Raw genomic sequence first — 19,386 nt, forward strand, 5'->3', positions numbered from 1 at the left:
GAAAACAAAAGTAAACAGCATGATCAAACATTTACTCAATCGTTTAAATAAAAAAAAAATACTCCATCCAACAAGAGTCACGTACATAAAAGTGGAATTCACCTCAATTTAAAAAATGAAATTCAGGCACTGAATGAATGTCTGTAAAAATCCTGATGGGAGTATCAGTATAAATACTGCTAGATGTTAAAAATAAGCCTTTTTTATCATGAAGATAAAATCAGAGATGAAAATGTCCCTATAAGAGGGACACTTAGGAGCAATCATGCCTGTTTCCTGAGAAAGTCAATATGTTAATTTTATAACATAAAAATAGCTTGGGGACGCTATAATTGTCTATTACACCTTGTTGTGCCCCTATGCATATAATGGTCAAACATGTTGTGATTGTGGAATCATTCGCAAAATCCACATAGGAGGGCCCCCCTGGACCACTTGCTAAGTGCCCCCAAAACACAAAACACACCCCTGGGTGCATCGTCCCATCCCACGACAAAAGTCCAATCAAGTAGCAAGTTCTCGATAAAACCTAGCGACAGCAGCTTTTAAATTTGACCAAACCGACGGGGTCTGGTTCGAGACTGGACATAAAACTTTCAGATGACACGCAGCTCATTTCTCCGTCACTGAAATCACACTTGACAGCGGGAGCGTGTTTGTGGGGCAGAGTGGCTCTCTCGCACTGTATGGCATGACGGACAGCTATTTGTCCAGTCCTGTTCCGTTCACACAGCGCTTGTGTTCCGAGAATGCGGTTGTGAGTCCTGAAAGAAAGAGAAATCTTGAGATTGTAGGTGAATGAGCAAATTGACATGTCAGTGGCACTCAGAAGATAACATGATCTTATAATTGATAACACTTTACAACACTGTTGTCTTAATAATAAAAGTTAGATTAGTTTAACTCTTGCTGTATGAAATACTTACATGTTTTACATAGATGTTCAGATATCATGTCTTCATCTTTCATAGCAGCTCCTAGAAAAAGAAAAATGAGATTGTGAGTACGTAGATGAAGGAGTGTGTTGAATTTCATTTCAAACTTTCATGACTTTCATCTGTGGGACACAAAAGAAGAATTATTCATAATCTTTCCTTCGGAGTTCCGCCAGAAAAAAACAACAACAAATGACTTGAGGTAGAATAAACAATGAATCTAAATAACATTGGGTCACACTTTATTTTAAGGTCCAATCCTCACAATAGGTAGATTCAAGATGTAGAAGAATTAATGAAAGTACTAAAAAACAGCCAATGTGTTAATAATAGACTTGTTAATAAGCAACTAGTTAAATAGTGAGAATTGGTCCCTATGTTAAAGTGTTACCACAGTATATTTTTATATATCATATTTCTGTAAATGTTTCAAAATTATGTACAGAGTACAGCTCTGTTTTCAAAGTTTCTGTATTAGTGTCTGAAAGAAGAAGCTGAATGAAGCCATGAACAGCCCAGACAAAACTCAAAACAGCCACAGCAAATGCTAAATTTCACAGCCGTGCCCTTATGTATGTTTTTGTGTTCAGTTATGCATTTTTAACAGAAATTAGTATACATGCAACCCAAAATTGGACAATCACACATTGTCTTAATTACTGCATTAATTAATTCACAAACAGAACGTGTGGTAAGAACAAAAACATAGAAAAATTGAATATGAACACTCATTACATTACTACATTATAACTCTACTGTCAGAAAACAATTTCTATTTTTCCATTTCAGCTGTTACACTTACTCTCTTTTAACTGTTGTTCAGAGTTCTCTGGTTCTTGTCGTATCAGCACATAGAAGTGGAGAAAATAGGACATCATTAGCATAAATGCCAGTAACACTGCAAGACTGAGATGACAACTTATTTTACATCTTTATGTGCACTTTGGTAAAAATCTTCCTCTTTGCTCATCAGTCAATTTCACTATTAAAGTCCTCTAACATAAATGTTTCTATGAGCTATTGTGGCATTTTAAAAAAGAGCTCCATAGGATTGCATCTTATGCCATTTGTTTGGTTATTTTAACTATTCCTTTTAGTAAACATAAAAAATGAAATATAATGAGCCGATAACAGGAACATATTTCTTTGTTTCTCAAATACATCTGTGCGGTCATTTGAAGAGCTCAGGCAGTCCAGAAAGAATTCAAAATGGCCAAAAGACAGCAGCATTGTGTTTTTAGGTCTTGTGCAGTTACAGATGCCATTAAATATTGCAGTAAAACAATCAGAAACAGATCTTGTGGTAACAAAAATAACTATTGACTATAACAAGTCATATACATTTAAGCTCTACTGTGGCAAAATAAATCTCATTTGTCTCTTGCTGTATGAGTTGTAATACGTACCCATTAAACATTTTAGATTCCAGATTCTTTGGCGATAGTAAAAAACAAAAGCAGCTGCAGCCATCAGCAGCAGAACAACAGCAACACTTATTCCTGCTTTAGCACCTGGAGACAGACCTGCTAATGATAAAGAGAGACAGTCACTATGTGAAGATCTGATAAGAAGATCTTTATTATTAATAACTTTAATGTAAACATTAAAATCAGTGACGAGGATCAAACATTTGCAAATATTTTAACATTACTATCAGAAGCTTGACAACACAGCTTTACCACGGATTGTAATGTATGTCAATTTGCATTAAAAGTTCTGGGGAAGATGTTTTGCTCTCTGAAGGTTATGGGATGTATGTAACCTTCTTTTGTTTGTTTGCTTTTTTTTAAAGAAAAGTTGTGAGCCCTATAACGTCACATTATCTGTCTTTTTCACAGCTGATAAACAATCATAACTTTAAAACACTTGTGTTACTCACCAATGACATTAACAGTAAAACGCTTGTGCAAGGTCTGTTTGTTGCTGCTGATCTTCACTGTGTAAAGTCCAGAGTCTGTGGTTCTGGTGTTTGTGATGATCAGAGATCCAGTCTGATGATCCAGTTTCAGTCTTTCTCTGAATCTCTCATCATAATATAATGGTGGGCTCTTGGCCTCTATATCACATTTAGCTATGAGTTTTCCTTCCTCTCCAAACCTCCACACTATCAGCTCACTTCCGTTTATTTTAGTAACATCCGTCTGAAGAGTGACAGAATCGCCCTTCATCACAGACACACTCTTCATTTCAGCTTCACCAGCATCAGTAACAGTAGCTACAGACTGAGACTCTACAAGAAACAGACAGAGATTAAACCATTATTAACAGAAACATAATCTTTTGTATTTTATACTTTTGCAAAAAATCAACATCACACTCGTCATCATGCAGTTGATCTGAATATCAGTCATGTGATCACCTGCAGCCACAGTGATGATATCATCATCATGACTGTGATTTTGTGCAACTAAACACTGTTTGAACACATTATTTGCTGGCTGGACTTTAAATTTTGTTTTTCGTTATTTCGTAACTGTTTAATTAGTTTAAAAAAAAATTAATTGAAAACAGCTAATTTAAAAATAAATAATATCCTCACCAAAGACAGTAACACTGAATATCTTTTTTAAGAGGCCAGTGCTGAGGTCGATCTGTAGTTCATAAGCTCCAGTGTGTTTGGTTCTCATGTTCTTGATGATCAGAGATCCGGTCTGGTTCAGCTCTAGTCTGTCTCTGAATATCTCTCCAGTTTCATCAATGACTGAACCATTAAACCACCACAGTATCTGATAACTTCCCTGTATTTCAGTAAGATCATTGTTTAGAGTGACAGAATCTCCCTCCATCACTGACACTGACTTCACTTCATCTGCATCAACACCAAACACACCTGAGGAACAAACAGAAACAGTTTCCTACAGATTAAACTCGTAAAACACTGCTGGTAATGTCAGTGAACAGATCTAACTGAGATCATTTAGTCTTCTTGTCTTATAAACAATTTGAATTATTCGCTTTTAAAAATAAAGCACAGACAGTCTTCCTGACAAAGTAATGACAGAAAATCTCCTGTCAATTAATCTACAATCTACAGATGTGATATATTTATTCATTCAGGGGATGCTTTTATACATAGTTACTTGAAATGAGATACATGTGGAAAGCTGAGCAAATATATGCAACTCTTTACTTCCCCAATACAGCAGCAATCCTCTTAAACACACATGTAAATTAATCAGCTATGCATTTGCTTCATAAGACTCATGTGCTTCCCACTACATAGGAGAGAGACAAGAACAACTTAATGCAGGGCTAGTTGTAGTTAATTAAATCATAACATTACATTTGTGCTAAATTAAATAAGGCAATTCAATTATTTTCAATGCAATTATAATAATAAAAAATAAGAATTAAACAATGGAAGCGAAATGTAACAACATACATACTTAGAAATTTTTTTTGTTTGTCTATATTTTTGTCTATTTTTAGTTTGTATATATATAGCTAGATCTCACATTTATCTTTGTTACGCATCGTCATATCACCCTAAAACTGCTCAATGTTAAAATTAGGCCGTAACAGACAACAAATAACTTGACTTGAATGAACCAAGGTGAAGATGCCTTACAGATACTGAACAAGGAAGAAAAGGAGTGCAATTAAATAAAGGTAAATAACGGGCTAAATCCGTACAAACACTATAGTGCTCGAAATGCTGCAAATAACTATTTCCCTAAATTACCTGATTTTCTACCTTATTTGTGGTGTGAGCGCTTGCTCAATGCAAATATATAATATAGAATAAATTATAAAGACAAATTATAGGCCTATAGATAAATTAAAAAGTTTAAGATATTTACTTACTTTCTGTTGTGTTAAGCAGTGAATCAAATGTAATATTTTGTATGACATTTAATATTATTGTATGCTTATATTATTCAACTTAAGTTCGCGTTGAAAGTAACGCTTATAGTATTATAAATTGCTATTGCCCTTCTCACGGCTTTTTATACATATATACACAACGTATAAAACATGTTTTAATATGATAAAGTACTCTATGACTAAAACAAAGTTTCGGGGTCAAAGTAGTGAAACTGAAAGTGTTAATAAATGAACTGAAATAACTCACCACACATTAGCAATAAACACAAACCGGGGTTTAAAGGGCTCTTCATACTGTTGTAGACTGAAAAAATATCGGATTTCGATAAATATTAATATTTGTTGTGATCGAGTTGAGTGCTATTGAGGCACACCCATCCGACAGCAGTAACGACAGAGGGTTAACAAAACCCATTAAATCCACAGATATTTATACCGATTATGAATGTATTAACGCAACGAAAGAAAAAGCAGTTAATCGCCATGACTGACGGGCTTTAGCAAAGTCCAGAAGACACCAAAAACTATCTTCAGCTACCCTTCTTCTTCTTCTTCTTCTTCTTTCAGGTTTGATGGTGGATGGCAACTCACTTAGGAGGCGCATTACCGCCACCTACTAGACTGGAGTGTGGGCAGTAGAATGGCATTGAGGAGGTGGAACTTACTTAAACTAGAAAAAAAGAAAAAGAAAAAAACTTTGGATTGCATTTTAAATTCTTTCAATTAAACCAGTAAGTAATTTATTAATACTTTGTGCACTTTCCCAGATGTATTCCCCAGTACATACTCGAGTGTTATATTTTGTTCTTTGATTTGTGCCTTTAATTTTACCCTTTCATCCTCATATTTTTTATTTTTTATTTGCATTTTAATAGTATATGCTTTACTGTCTCTTGTACATTGCAATGATTGCATAGCCCAGTGGGATGCTTTCTTATTTTGAATAATGTTGCATTTAAACCCCCATTATTAGGCGCGATATTACCATCTCCTCCCTTGGACTCCTGCCCATCTTCATATTTGTGACTACCTGTTTTTGAATATTATATAGACGACACCCTGTATCTGCTACATCCCAATAACATTGCCATGTTTTGAGTATGTAGTTTTTAATGATAGTTTTAACCTCCGTTCTACTGATACTTGTACCTCTAGTTTTAAGGAGGTTTTTGCTAGCGTATCCACCATTTCATTTCCTACCACCCCTACATGAGCAGGAACCCAAAGGAAAGATACCAATATTTTCTGATTATAAAGCATGAGGAGTAAATAGAGAATTTTATATATGAGGTCTTGTCTACATGATACCTTTCCAGATTGAATGCTGGTTAATGCTGATGCTATAACATGCTATAACAATCTCTTTGCTCTGAATATTGCCTTCCACCCACTCTAGTGCCAGCGAGATAGCTATTAGTTCCACACTGTATACTGACAACTTAGTCTGTTGTTCTTTTTTTTTTACATGCTATTCCATACCGAGGTATGAAAAAAGCTGCACCAGTCCGGCCTGTTTCAGGCTGCTTTGATCCATCTGTAAATATAAATATCTTGTCTTGATATTGCTCTACATAATTTTGAACTATTAACCACTGTGGCATTATTTCTAATCTTTCCTTAAATATTTGCTGCAAGCTTATATCTACAGATGGCATTACACATTTCCAAGGTGGAATCTCTGATATAGTCACAGTGGGGCTTATCTGCAACTAATGGAGGCCTGCATTTTGTGCCTTTACGTGCACCCATAAAAAGCTATTGAAATTCCTTTTATTATGTTCTGCACACTCCTGCAAGACTGTCTTTGTGGGGTGCGTTATACTATGTCCTTGTAAATTTGTCCAATATGCCAACATGATCTTGGCCCTCCTGATACGGAGCGGCATCTCTCCTGTCTCTACCTGTAATGCAGTTACTGGTGATGTTTTGAATGCTCTAGTACAAATTCGGAGTGCCTGTGACTGTTCCACATCCAGTTTTTTTTAAGATGAGTCTCTGAAGCTGTTATATATGCCAAGCAGCCATAATCAGATGCAGTTCTCATGAGAGCCTGATAAATACTTATTAGCGATGCTTTACTTGTTCCCCAGTCTCGACCTGATAAACACCTCAACACATTGTTTATCTTCTTACATTTTTCTCTAACCCTATCTATATGCTGACACCAAGTCATTTTCTCATCAAAAAGAACTCCTAGAAATCTCACTACCTTAACCTGCTCCAAATTTTGTCCATACAGTTTCAAATGCACTGCTTTATGATAATTTTCGCTGTTTCTAAGCACAGTATCGAATCCTTTGTCCCCCTCCCTTTACGAAACCCAGACTGATATTCTGAAAAGAGTTCCCTACTTTCTATAAAATAACTTAGCCTGTCTGTAACCATCCTTTCAATAACGTTGCCTAATTGTGACGTTAGAGCTATAGGCCTATAACTTGATGGGTCTGAAGCATTTTTACCAGGTTTTAGAATTGGAACTATCACTGCTTGTTTCCATTTACATGGGATTTTACCTGTATTCCATACCATATTGAACAATCTTAGAACTACAACTACCAAGAACTTTCTCCAGCTACACTTTCTCTTCTTCTTCTTCTTTGACAGATCACACACTACAATGACGCATTACTGCCATCTAGTGTTTGCGTAGACCAAAGACCATATTTTCTGGTCTTTCAGATTCATAACGGTGTTAAATACGGAAAATAAAAATATTACATTAAATAAAAACATTAATAAAGCATAGAGCATACTTTTTATAATGCTGTTTTGATACCATATGCGGCCCTGGACCACAAAACCAGTCATAAGGGTCAGTTTTTTTTTGGAATTGAGATTTATACACCATCTGAATAAATAAGCTGAATAAATAAGCTTTCCACAGATGGTAATGTGTAGTTTTCTTATGATAGAACAATATTTGGTCTAGAAACAGCTATTTGAAAATCTGGAATCTGTGGGTGCAAAAAAAAAAAAAAAAAATTCTAAATACTGCGTCAATCACATGCAATCAAAATTAAGTTTTAATATATTTATAGTAGAGAATTTACAAAATATATTCAAGGAAAATTATTTTACGTGAAAATCAAAACAGCTTATGCCAGTGTTTTCTGAAGACATCAAACCTATTGACATAAAGTGGAACCTGTACCATAAAGAGGAACCTATACTAATCTAAAAATATTGCACTGGAGGAACATTAGTCCTCAGTATCTTCATTTCTAAAAAAGGCTATGTGTGCATACAGACCTTGAAAGGAGGTGCTAAGAGTTATTTATTGGCATCACTCTCATCTTCAGCTCATCTGACATTTATATCACAAGCTTTCAGTCGTGTCAGGACCCATTTGTGTTTGTCACCTTGTCACAATTGAAGACTTTTGTTTTTTGAAAGTGTTCTGTTGTTCAAACTACTGAAGATGACGAATCACCAGATTTTTTTCCATTTGTGCTTGTGGAGCCTAGTTGGTAAGTTATAAATGTCTTATGGCACATAGTGTAGTACTTTCTAAATCAGTAAGAAGATTTTGCATGTGTTATTAATGTCAAAGCATGATTGCAGATCAGTCTGTAATTCACAGCTCAAGATAAATGTTATAATATCAATTTAGTTTGAAGCCATTATTTCTGTTTGTTCTGCAGGTGTGTTTGGTGCAGATGAAGTGAAGTTGGTGTCAGTGACAAGGGGATATTCTGTCACTCTACATATTAACGATACTGAAATACAGAATCAGATCATGTGGAGATTTGGACACAACAACATTCTCATCGCTCAAATCAACAGACTGAAAAATGAAAGGACATTTTACAATGAGAGTGCCAATGGAAGATTCAAAGGAAGATTGCAGCTTGACCAGAATGGATCTCTGACCATCACACACACCAGAATCACAGACTCCGGACTTTATCAAGTAACCAGCACCAAATCGGTGACCCCGATTAACATATTTTATCTTATTGTCTGTGGTGAGTATACCCACCTATCAGTCTACCTATATTCATCTTTTAACATGTAAAATGCATTGTGAAGCTATAAATATGTGACCCTGGACCAAAAAACCAGTCTTAAGTCGCTGGGGTATATTTGTAGCAATAGCCAAAAATACATTGCATGGGTCAAAATTATTGATTTTTCTTTAATGCCAAAAATCATTAGTAAATTAAGTAAAGATCATGTTCCATGAAGATTTTTTGTAAAATTCCTACTGTAAATATATCAAAATGTAAATTTTGATTAGTAATATGCATTGTTAAGAACCTAATTTGGACAACTTTAAAGGTGATTTTCTCAGTATTTTGATTTTTTTCCACCCTCAGATTCCAGATTTTCAAATAGATGTATCTCGGCCAAATATTGTCCTATCCCTTATTTATTAAGCTTTCATATGGTGTATAAATCTCAGTTTTGTAAAATTTAACCTTATGACTGGTTTTGTGGTCCAGGGTCACATATGAGAACCAAACTCACTAAGGCTACGTTCACACTGTCAGTTTTTAGGATTGACAACCGCATTTTCTTCCAGGTGTAAGTCTCAAAATGTCCCGTTCACACAGCAGCATCTCGAATACTGGCTGTATGAACGTGCTACGGGACGGGAGCCCGTATCTTTACCAGTAAACAAAGCAACAATATCAAACATGGCAACGACGTCCATGAAACCATACATATCTATGCATAAAATTATAAGTCTTATCACTTCCTGACATGACTAGAGTCAAATTAAGCCGCGAGTTCTCCGTCACTGTAAGTTACTGAAACTTAAAACAGGAAACACACGGCAGACGCGCTTTTGTGGGACAGAGTGGCTCTCTCGCACTGTATGGCCTGACGGACAACTATAGTTGTTCAGTCTTGTTCCGTTCAAAATGTGGTTGTGAGTCATGAAAATTTACAGATGTGAGTTTGTTTATTGAATGCGGTTGCCACACCTGTAAATAATGTGTGACGTAACCGTATTAAGGACTCAAATACAGGACTAACAACTGCATTCTGCTGCTGTGTGAATGTGGCCTAATGCTGTCTAAATATAACTCATCAGTTTTTCTAATGTTGCTTTTTTTTTTTTTCTTTCTCAAGAAACTGATCTCTGGAAATTGGTCCTCTCTGCTCTGGGGCCGGGGGGCGTGATCATGATCGTGATCGTGATCGTGATCGTGACGGTCATTCTGGTTTATAAATGCAAGAACGGAAGAAGAGTGTGCGGACAACAGCAACACACACTAATCGGTCAGACGTAGATTTCCTTACAGCCTCGCACATTCAAGTCAAAAAGTATTACAATGTATGTTAAAGTTACAAATCTTGTCTTAAAAAACCCCACTACTATTATTCTTACAATCTGTAATCACTATAAGTCTAAAATGTTAAATGATGATAAATGTATGGCTCAGTATGTCTTATTTACTAACATCTAATCTCTTGATATGACTGTGTAAAAATTGCTATGCAAGATATATCTGATATGCAAAAATTGATATGCAATACATGTCATATTGTTATATTACTTTATGCCTCTTTTGTATCCATATTAAATTTTTTTGTTTTTTTAATATCTTGTCCTAATTTCTGACCACCAAAGGAATATCGTATTTGCAAAGACAACACCATTATTCAGTTCTGTTCACTGTTAAATTGATTTTACATCTTTAGTGTGTTAGTCTCAATCAATCAAAGGTAAAATCAATCTGTGAACAGCTTTGCATTATTAAAAGCATTGAAAACTATTTCAGCACGGTGTCTTCATAAAGCTTTTACATGAGCATCAAACGAGACTTATACAATTATTGAGATATTGAGAACTATATCTCACTGGAACATATTAATATTTTACAGCCAAATCACTTCATATTCCTTCTGCATTCTATGTTTCTTCATTTAGGAAACTTGTATCACTTTTATCCCGAAAGTTCTAGAAACATTACTAGGCCGTTTAAAGGAAAAACTAGATTAAAAGATATATCTTTTAAAAGAGTGGCATAACTTAAATGCATCATGGGTGTGGGCATTCTGTCCGAGAAGTTTCAGAATTAAGCACTGAGTGTGAAATGAGACGACGAAAAAAGACATTATAGCGCATTCACAAAAATAAATGCGTGACCGTTAGTCCGTTCTTCACTTTATATTCAACTCTCATTAAGATTGTTTTAGCACATGGCTGTTGGTTTTCTAATACATACTTATCTACAAATATTGTACCCAAGAACAAATACTCAACGCTGTTTTGACTAAATGTTTTCTGAGAAGTATATCCTAAATCAAAACACCATTTGTAACATGGGCGAACCAGGCCTTCAGTCGGGCTCAAACTTTTTTTTTTTTTTTTTTTTTTTTTTGGCCATCTAAGACAAATTTTGAAAATTCTTAAAGATTCCTATAATCCTAGGCTAAAATTTGTAGTCTTTGATCACTGGTTTGACATGTTCACCCACAGCCGATTAATGGTTTTTGCGATTAAATTTGACCTTAGACAAAATTCTGGCAGCGTCAGAAGATTTGATGCACAGTCCTGCAGTGTGACAACTTCTACGACAAACATCAAACTGTCTCTGTTTTTTGAGACAAGCCATGGTCAGAATTAATGCTAGAGATTTCTTCTAACCGCAGAAACTCTGGCGCTTCTATCCACTGCACACGGAAATCATATGATGTGACCTTTGCTATGATAAACACGGTTGTGTTGCTGTTTCCATTTGTTTCCATCCGTCATCCAGACCAGCTAAGGAAGTGGCCAAAACCCATCTAAAACCAGCCTGCTGACCAGCTAAAACCAGGCTGGATTACTAGCTAAAACCAGCCTAAACTGGTTTGCTGGTTTTAGCTGGTTTAAGCCAGAAGTAGCTGGTCCCTCAGCCTGGGTAGGCTGGTCAGGCTTGTTATAGCTGGCTGGATTACTAGCTAAAATCAGCCTAAACTGATTTGCTGGTTTTAGCTGGTTTAAGCCAGAAATAGCTGGTCCCACAGCCTGGGTAGGCTGATCAGGCTTGTTATAGCTGGTTGTTCTAGCTGGTCTCCCAGCTAGATCAGCTAAGAAAGTGAACAAAACCCCTCTGAAACTAGCCTGCTGACCAGCTAAAACCAGCCTAAGAGGGTTGGCTGGTCTTAGCTGGTTTAAGATGGTAGTAGCTGGTTTTAGTCGGTCTGCCAGCCTGACCAGCTATAAGAAAGTGGCCAAAATCCCTCTAAAACTGGCCTGCTGACCAGGTATGACCAGCTAAAACCATTCAACCAGCTTAGGCTTGTTTTAGCTGTTTTTGTTCAGCAGGGAGGATCAGTCTTTATTCATAATCACATTTATCATGTATAAAAGTCAAAAAACATTCTATATAAACCCAAAAAAAAAAGCTGAATCTAATTTATAATCTCTTGAACATGACAAAATACAACAGACAACAAATCCATTTGTCTTGAAGTGGTGGAACATAGTGCAGAACAAAGTGCAGCCATTAAGTTGCCCCAAAGGGCATTGTGTATCAAAAGGTTAAATGAAAATAATAATATATATATATATATATATATATATAACATATATTATAATATTAACCCTAATTATGTTAGCATCATGTTAACAACATGCAAACAATGTGTTATTTGTGATAGCATTATGCTTACACAAGTAAAATGTTAAAACTAAATTAGCATGATTAGCATGTTGCTAGAATGATGCTAACATGTTTTACCAAGAAGGTACCATGAGTAGCATGATGCTAGCAACACTATGCCCCATTTCCCTATGATATATGATGTACTTACAAGTCATTTGCCCAGTTGCCGCTTGGACTTTTGACTATAAAGTCTATAGATCTCTTGTAAGATTTGTTTCATTTGGATGATTCTATAGACTATGATTGTGTAAATCTATATGTGTCAACAAAAAAACTTGTTAGTAACATGAAAATTAACTTTCTTTGGGAGGGTTTGGCCTCGCCATGCTTCCTGGAAGTAAGGGTAGGAAGCTGACTGCCTCATGTGGCAGGAAGGAAGTCCATGGCTTTTTTTAGTCATGAAATTATTAATTTGGTTGTTTGCTTGCATGTCATTGAGACATAAAACATGGATAACATCTAGAAAAATACAAAAGGAAAATGACAACTATAACCTGCGGCAACTGCCGTGGGCTTACCTTATTGGGATCATCAGCTCATTAGGTAAGAGCTCCATGAGTGTTTCAGATAAGACACACATACAAAATGTGAACATCCGTGTTGAAAGCCACTGCTTTAGATCACATTTACAATTTTACTAGGGCCGGGACTCGATTAAATTTTTTTTTTTTTTTTTTTATTAATTAGAGGCTTTGTAATTAATTAATCAAAATTAATCGCATTTTAATCGCATATAAATATTTGACCTGAGAACAGTGAGAAGTAAGTTTTTTTCATATGGATTTTTAGTATTCCATTAAATAATGAATACATAAGCTTAAGCAACAAAATATTGTTTATTTTTATTTAACCAAGTCCAACAGACCAGTGCAATATTGCCATTAAGTGTATAGCAATAGGCTCGATATGCAAATTCCTTGTTGCATAGCTTGCACACAACCATGCTCTTATCGACGCTTCCATCCATTCGTTTTTTTATAACAAAATTTCCCATCCACAGGGCCAACCAAAGCGGTCTCATCAGCTTCTTTGTCCATGTTCACTGTGGTTTGTTTTTGTCTGAACGCTAGTTGTTGCTCCAGTATAATCGGTCCTCATTAACTCATCCAGTGAGAAACGTTCCGTATTGCAAAAATAAGTGCGATTAAAATGCGTTAAAAAATGTAACGCATTATTTTTGTGTAATTAATTAATCTAAATTAACGCGTTAAAGTCCCGGCCCTAAATTTTACATTCACATTTGGCCACAGAATAAAGAACAGCCACAATAGAGCTATAATACACGTGGATCTGATAAATATTCACAAAAATACTCACTATATTATGAAATATGTGATATTCCAATTCTGAAATATGTAAGTATCTGGTAAACTGAGGGAAGAGCAGAGTAAACTTAATAACTACCAACAGAATTTATGTATATGATATCAATAAAACGTGTTGTCAGATTATATTTGTAAGGATCATTATAGCCGCTTCCATAGCGTGCATTTTACAAACTATAAATGTATGGTTTTGCTAGTACTTATGTGTATTTAACCCTTATGCGGTCTTCGTTTTGGAATCACACTCATGGTCTTTGGGGTCTCTATTTTACAAAAAAAGCTGTTTTTGTATAAAAACCTATTAAAAATATTTATTTATTAATTTATATATATTTAAAAAATATCCTAAATCCTCCAAAAACTGCACACATGAGGAGTAAAAACATTAATAAACAGGAAAATAACATTTTTTTTTTTTACTATTATTTTATAAGAAAAATTGCATTTTGTTGACCCCAAAGACCATGAACGTGAGTATTTTTTTCACACTAACATAAAATCAAGATATCATTCCAATTTTTTATTTGTAGATCAAGATAGTGTTGACTGATTTACAAAGTCTCATACCATTTGGACAAAGGGAACATTTTTTTAAATTTTAGCAAATGCCATTCGGGGTCCAGAAATTCCCCGAAGACCGCATAAGGATTAAATGTCTGAAACCTAAAATAAGCATTATATGGTTGAAAACACGGAATAGTTGTGATTATATGACAAGGGCTCAGCCCGTCTAATCCTCGAGTGTGAGGATGAAGATGACAACTCCCATGATTCTACACAGTGTTTAAACAACGCCTTTGTTTCTTTGTTTGTTTTGAATATGTGCCTCCTAGTGGCATCAGTACATTTTCTAATTCATCTGAAAGGCATTTTACATGCAAGTTTAAGAAACGCACAGGTTCATTTCTCACTTGCAATAAATGTATTCTAGAGGTGCATAACAATCAGTGGGTGTGCCGTATTTCATTAAACTAAACTATTGTCTGTTGCATATTCACTCAAGTAGGTTCCTCTCCCTTCATCTGATCTGATTTATTCACTTTAAACAACATGGGAGGCGTTTAAAAAAAGGTAATACACTACAGTAGAGCAGTATAATAAACTTGAGCAGTATAAGACTGAGCAGGCAAATTGTATCACACTGAAAGAGTTAATTTGCTCACCAGAGACAGTGACTTTGAATTCCCAGCAAATGTTCTTTCCGCATTTGGTGACGAACTTTAGTTGATAAACTCCAGTGTCACTGGTTCTGGTGTTCTTGATGGTCAGAGATCCGGTTAGATGATGCAGCTCCAGTCTGTCTCTGAATTGCACACCGTAGGAGGTCTTACTGATGTCCCCATTCATTCCAACTGCTAGGGTTGTATCTTGAAAGCTCCACTGTACCCGCTCATCTCTTTCTATGTTAAAGTCAGTGATTAGAATTAAACATTCTCTCACCATCGCTGACACCGTCTTGGGACCAGACTCACCTGGAGAACAAACAAAGTTACTCATACTAATATAAATTTAATAGCACGCTGTCAACTGAGGTCTCATGTCACCTAATATAGTTTAAAAGGACTATATTATAATTTAGTTTCCAAAATGTTATATGCTTAATTGGTCCCTGGACCCCAACTTGAAATCCCATGTTCAATACAATCTAAATTATGAAATAACCACACCGATACTAAATTATAAATAGCAGTTTAATCATACAGTGGGAAAAATTATAATTTTATCCCCTGCTGTTTTGTACGTTTGCCCACTGACAAAGGAATGATCAGAAAATAATTGTTATGCTATGTTTATTTGAACAGTGAGAGACGAAATAAAAACAAAAAGAAATCCAGAAAAATACACTTCAAAAAATGTAAATGAGTGAAATAAGAATGCAAAACGTGACTTAGTTAGTACTTGGTGCATGGCAAAACCTTTGTTGGTAATCATAGGTCAGACATTTCATGTAGTTGGCCACCAGGTTTGCACACATCTCAGGAGGGATTTTGTCCCACTCCTCATCGCAGATCCTCTCCGAGTCATTAAGGTTTCGAGGCTGACATTTGGCAACTAGAACCTTCAGCTCCCTTCGGATTTTCTATGGGATTAATTTTTGGTCTCTTCTGCCATCAACACTTTCACCCATTCCTGCACCCTGCAGGATTCCCCATCCTTCACGGCGTAGTGTGTTACCAATTGTTTTCTTGGTGACTATGGTCCCATCTGCCTTGAGATCAGTGACAAGATCCTCCTGTAGTTCTAGGCTGATTCCTCATGGTTCTTCTGATTACTGAAACTCCACAAGGTGAGATCTTGCATGGAGCCCTGGGCAGAGGAAGACTGACAGTTATTTAGTTTTTCTTCCATTTGCAGATAATCCACCAACTGTTGTCACCTTCCTACCAAGCGGCTTGTCGATGGTCTTGTAGCCCATTCCAGCCTTGAGTAGGTCTACAATCTTTTCCTTGACATCCTTGGACAGCTCTTTGGTCTTGGCCATGGTGAAGAGTTTGGAATATGAATGATTGATTGCTTCTGTGGACAGGTGTCTTTTATACAGGTAACAAACTGAGATGAGGAACACTCCCTTTAAGAAAGTGCTCCTAATATCAGCTTGTTACCTGTATACCTGTGAAAATCAAAACAGCTTATGCCTATTGGCATAAAGTGAAAGCTATGCTAATCTTAAAATATTGCACTGGAGGAACATTAGTCCTCAGTATCTTCATTTCTAAAAAAAGGCTATGTGTGCATACAGACCCTGAAAGGAGGTGCTAAGAGTTATTTATTGGCACTGAGCACTTTATAGACTTGCATCGCCCTCATCTTCAGCTCATCTGACATTTATATCACAAGCTTTCAGTCGTGTCAGGACCCATTTGTTTTTGTCACAATTGAAGACTTTTGTTCTTTGAAAGTGTTCTGTTGTTCAAACTTCTGAAGATGACGAATCACCAGATTTTTTTACATTTGTGCTTGTGGAGTCTAGTTGGTAAGTTATACATGTTTTATGGCACATAGTGTAGTACTTTCTAAATCAGTAAGTAGATTTTGCATGTACTAATGTCTGTAATTCACAGCTCAAGCTAAATGTTATAATATCAATTTAGTATGATGCAATTATTTCTGTTTGTTCTGCAGGTGTGTTTGGTGCAGATGAACCGAAGTTGGTGTCAGTGACAAGGGGAGAGTCTGTTACTCTAAATATTAATGATACTGAAATACAGAATCAGATCATGTGGAGATTTGGACACAGCAACATTCTCATCGCTCAAATCAACAGACAGAAAAATGAAAGGACATTTTACAATGGTAGTGCCAATGGAAGATTCAAAGGAAGATTGCAGCTGGACCAGTTTGGATCTCTGACCATCACACACACCAGAATCACAGACTCCGGACTTTATCAAGTAACCAGCACCAAATCGGTGACTCCGATTACCATATTTCATCTTATTGTCTGTGGTGAGTATACCCTGCCTATATTCGTCTTTTAACACTTTTTTTAGGACTGTCAAAAGTTTATTTTAATTTAGGCCTAAACATGTATGAGGTTACAGCGAATCGCAATGAGCAGTGAAGTTTCTCTTTAAATTCACTGTCATGTTTTTTCTGAACTCTAACGTTAGATTGTGAAAATAGCTTTATTTTCATAAAGTAAAAATTTTCTCTTTGCACTTACAGGCTAATATTCTAATAGGCTAATCATGTTCCTAGAGATATGCCTTTTCTAAAAAAAGTTAATCTCCAGTCCTAAACAAACACAACTAAACCAGCTAAATAAGCTCTTTAGGAGCACTTGAGGTATTAGATTAAGCCTTAACATTTTGACATTATAATAGTGAACTTTGATTATCATGTTCTGGTACATTTACGAATCCGAGATCAACTTTGCAGGACAGCGGGTCACCAGGAGCAGGGTTGGAGACCTATAACTCATCAGTTTTTCTAACTTTGCTTTTTTTTTTCTTTCTCATGAGACTGTCGCTGTTGTGGTTTTACTGAAGCTGTGATCCGATTGGTCCTCTCTGCTCTGGTGAGTGTGGCCGGGCTGGTCATTCTGGGTAATGAATTCAGAACCAGAAATGATCAACAGAAGAAGAGTGTGAGGACAATAGCAACAAACACTGAGCCGTCAGACCTAGATTTCCTTTTAAATGACTTGTATGCTTGCACAATCTAATCACAAAGTATAACAACGTATGTTAAAGTTACAAAACTTCTTTTTAAAAAAAAAAAAAAAAAAACACTGCTATTAATATAACAATCTGTAATCACTATTAGACTAAAATGTTAAACAATAGTAAATGTATGGCTCAGTATTTCTTATTTACTAACATCTAATCTCTTGATATGATTGTGTAAAAATTGCTATGCAAGATATACCTGATATGCTAAAATTTATATGCAGTACATGTCATATTGTTATATTACTTTTTGCCTCTTTTTTATCCATATGAAATAAACATGCTTTCATATAATTTCTTTTAAATATCTTGGCCTCATTTCTGTCCACCAAATGAATATATCTGCAAAGACAACACCATTATTTAGTTCTGTTCACTGTTAAAGTGATTTTACATCTTTAGTGAGCTAGTCTCAATCATTCAAAGGTAAAATCAACCTGTGAATGCCTTTGCATTATTAAAACTATTGAAAATTATTTCAGCATGGTGTCTTCATATAGCTTTTACATGAGCATCAAACGAGACTAATACAATTGAGGATGACATCTATAAACTATATCCCACTGCCAATAACATTATTAATATTTTACAGCCAAATCACTTCATATTCCTTCTGCATTCTATGTTTCTTCATTTAGAAAACTTTTATCACTTTTATCCGCAAAGTTCTAGAAACATAGGCTATTCAAAAGAAAAAAACTAGGTGAAAAGATATATCTTTTAAAAGAGTAGCATAACTTAAATGCATTATGGATGTGGGCTTTCCGTCCAAGTTTCAGAATTAAACACTGAGTGTGAAATGAGAAGACGAAAAAAGACATCAGCGCAGTCACAAAAATAAATGTGTGACCGTTAGTCCGTTCTTCAGTTTATATTCAACTCTCATTAAGATTGTTTTAGCACATGGCTGTTGGTTTTCTAATATATACTTATCAACATATAGTTGGTGTGATCAAGTATCTCCATCATGTTCAGCTTGGTTCAGTCATTGTTTCTCTGCTTCCCACAAACCATAATCAAACTCCACAGACCAACTAAACCACCGACATCAGCTGCGTCAGTCACTGAATCACATTGCCACTGATATGGCAGAGTAACTGCCAAGAAAAAAATGAAATGGCACATCATGGCAAAAAGGTTGCCGACCCCCACGATAGATCTGTAAATAACTCATTCACGCTAAACATTTACTCCATGAATTATTGTACCAAAGAACAAATACTCAACGCTGTTTTGACTAAATGTTTGCTGAGAAATATATATCCTAAACGGCTGTTGGTGAACATGTCAAACCAGTGATCAAAGACCACAAATTTTAGCCTAGGATTAAAGAAATCTTTAAGGATTTTCTAAATTTGTCTCAGATGGCCAAAAAAGAAAAAAGGAAAAAAAAAAAAGGGTTTGAGCCCAACTTAAGGCCTGGTTTCCCCATGTTAGACACATTTCTGGCAGTGTCAGAAGATTTAATGCACAGTCCTGCAGTGTGACTTCTTCTACGACAAACATCAAACTCTCTCTTTTTTTCAAGACA

At 35.7% G+C, this 19,386-nt stretch overlaps 2 protein-coding genes across 2 annotated transcripts in view; both read right to left on the reverse strand.

Moving 5' to 3' along the window:
- Positions 1-5,317, reverse strand: part of LOC141337951 (uncharacterized) — a 43,320-nt gene extending 38,003 nt beyond the window's left edge. Inside the window, exon 1 of the mRNA XM_073843525.1 lies at positions 5,008-5,317. Coding sequence (XP_073699626.1) covers positions 5,008-5,053 — 46 coding nt within the window. The 5' untranslated portion in view covers positions 5,054-5,317. The remainder of the gene's footprint in view (positions 1-5,007) is intronic.
- On the reverse strand, positions 1,633-4,409 carry LOC141338860 (uncharacterized). Its single transcript, XM_073844474.1, has 5 exons — positions 4,391-4,409; positions 3,475-3,765; positions 2,815-3,165; positions 2,342-2,458; positions 1,633-1,770 (listed from the first exon to the last, which is right to left on the reverse strand). Exons 1-5 carry the CDS (start codon positions 4,407-4,409, stop codon positions 1,721-1,723), a joined length of 828 nt encoding a protein of 275 aa, XP_073700575.1. The 3' UTR covers positions 1,633-1,720.
- Positions 5,318-19,386: the final 14,069 nt, after the last annotated feature.

The sequence above is a fragment of the Garra rufa genome, chromosome 7 (genome assembly GCF_049309525.1).
Source record: "Garra rufa chromosome 7, GarRuf1.0, whole genome shotgun sequence".
NCBI classification, from domain to species: Eukaryota; Metazoa; Chordata; class Actinopteri; order Cypriniformes; family Cyprinidae; genus Garra; species Garra rufa.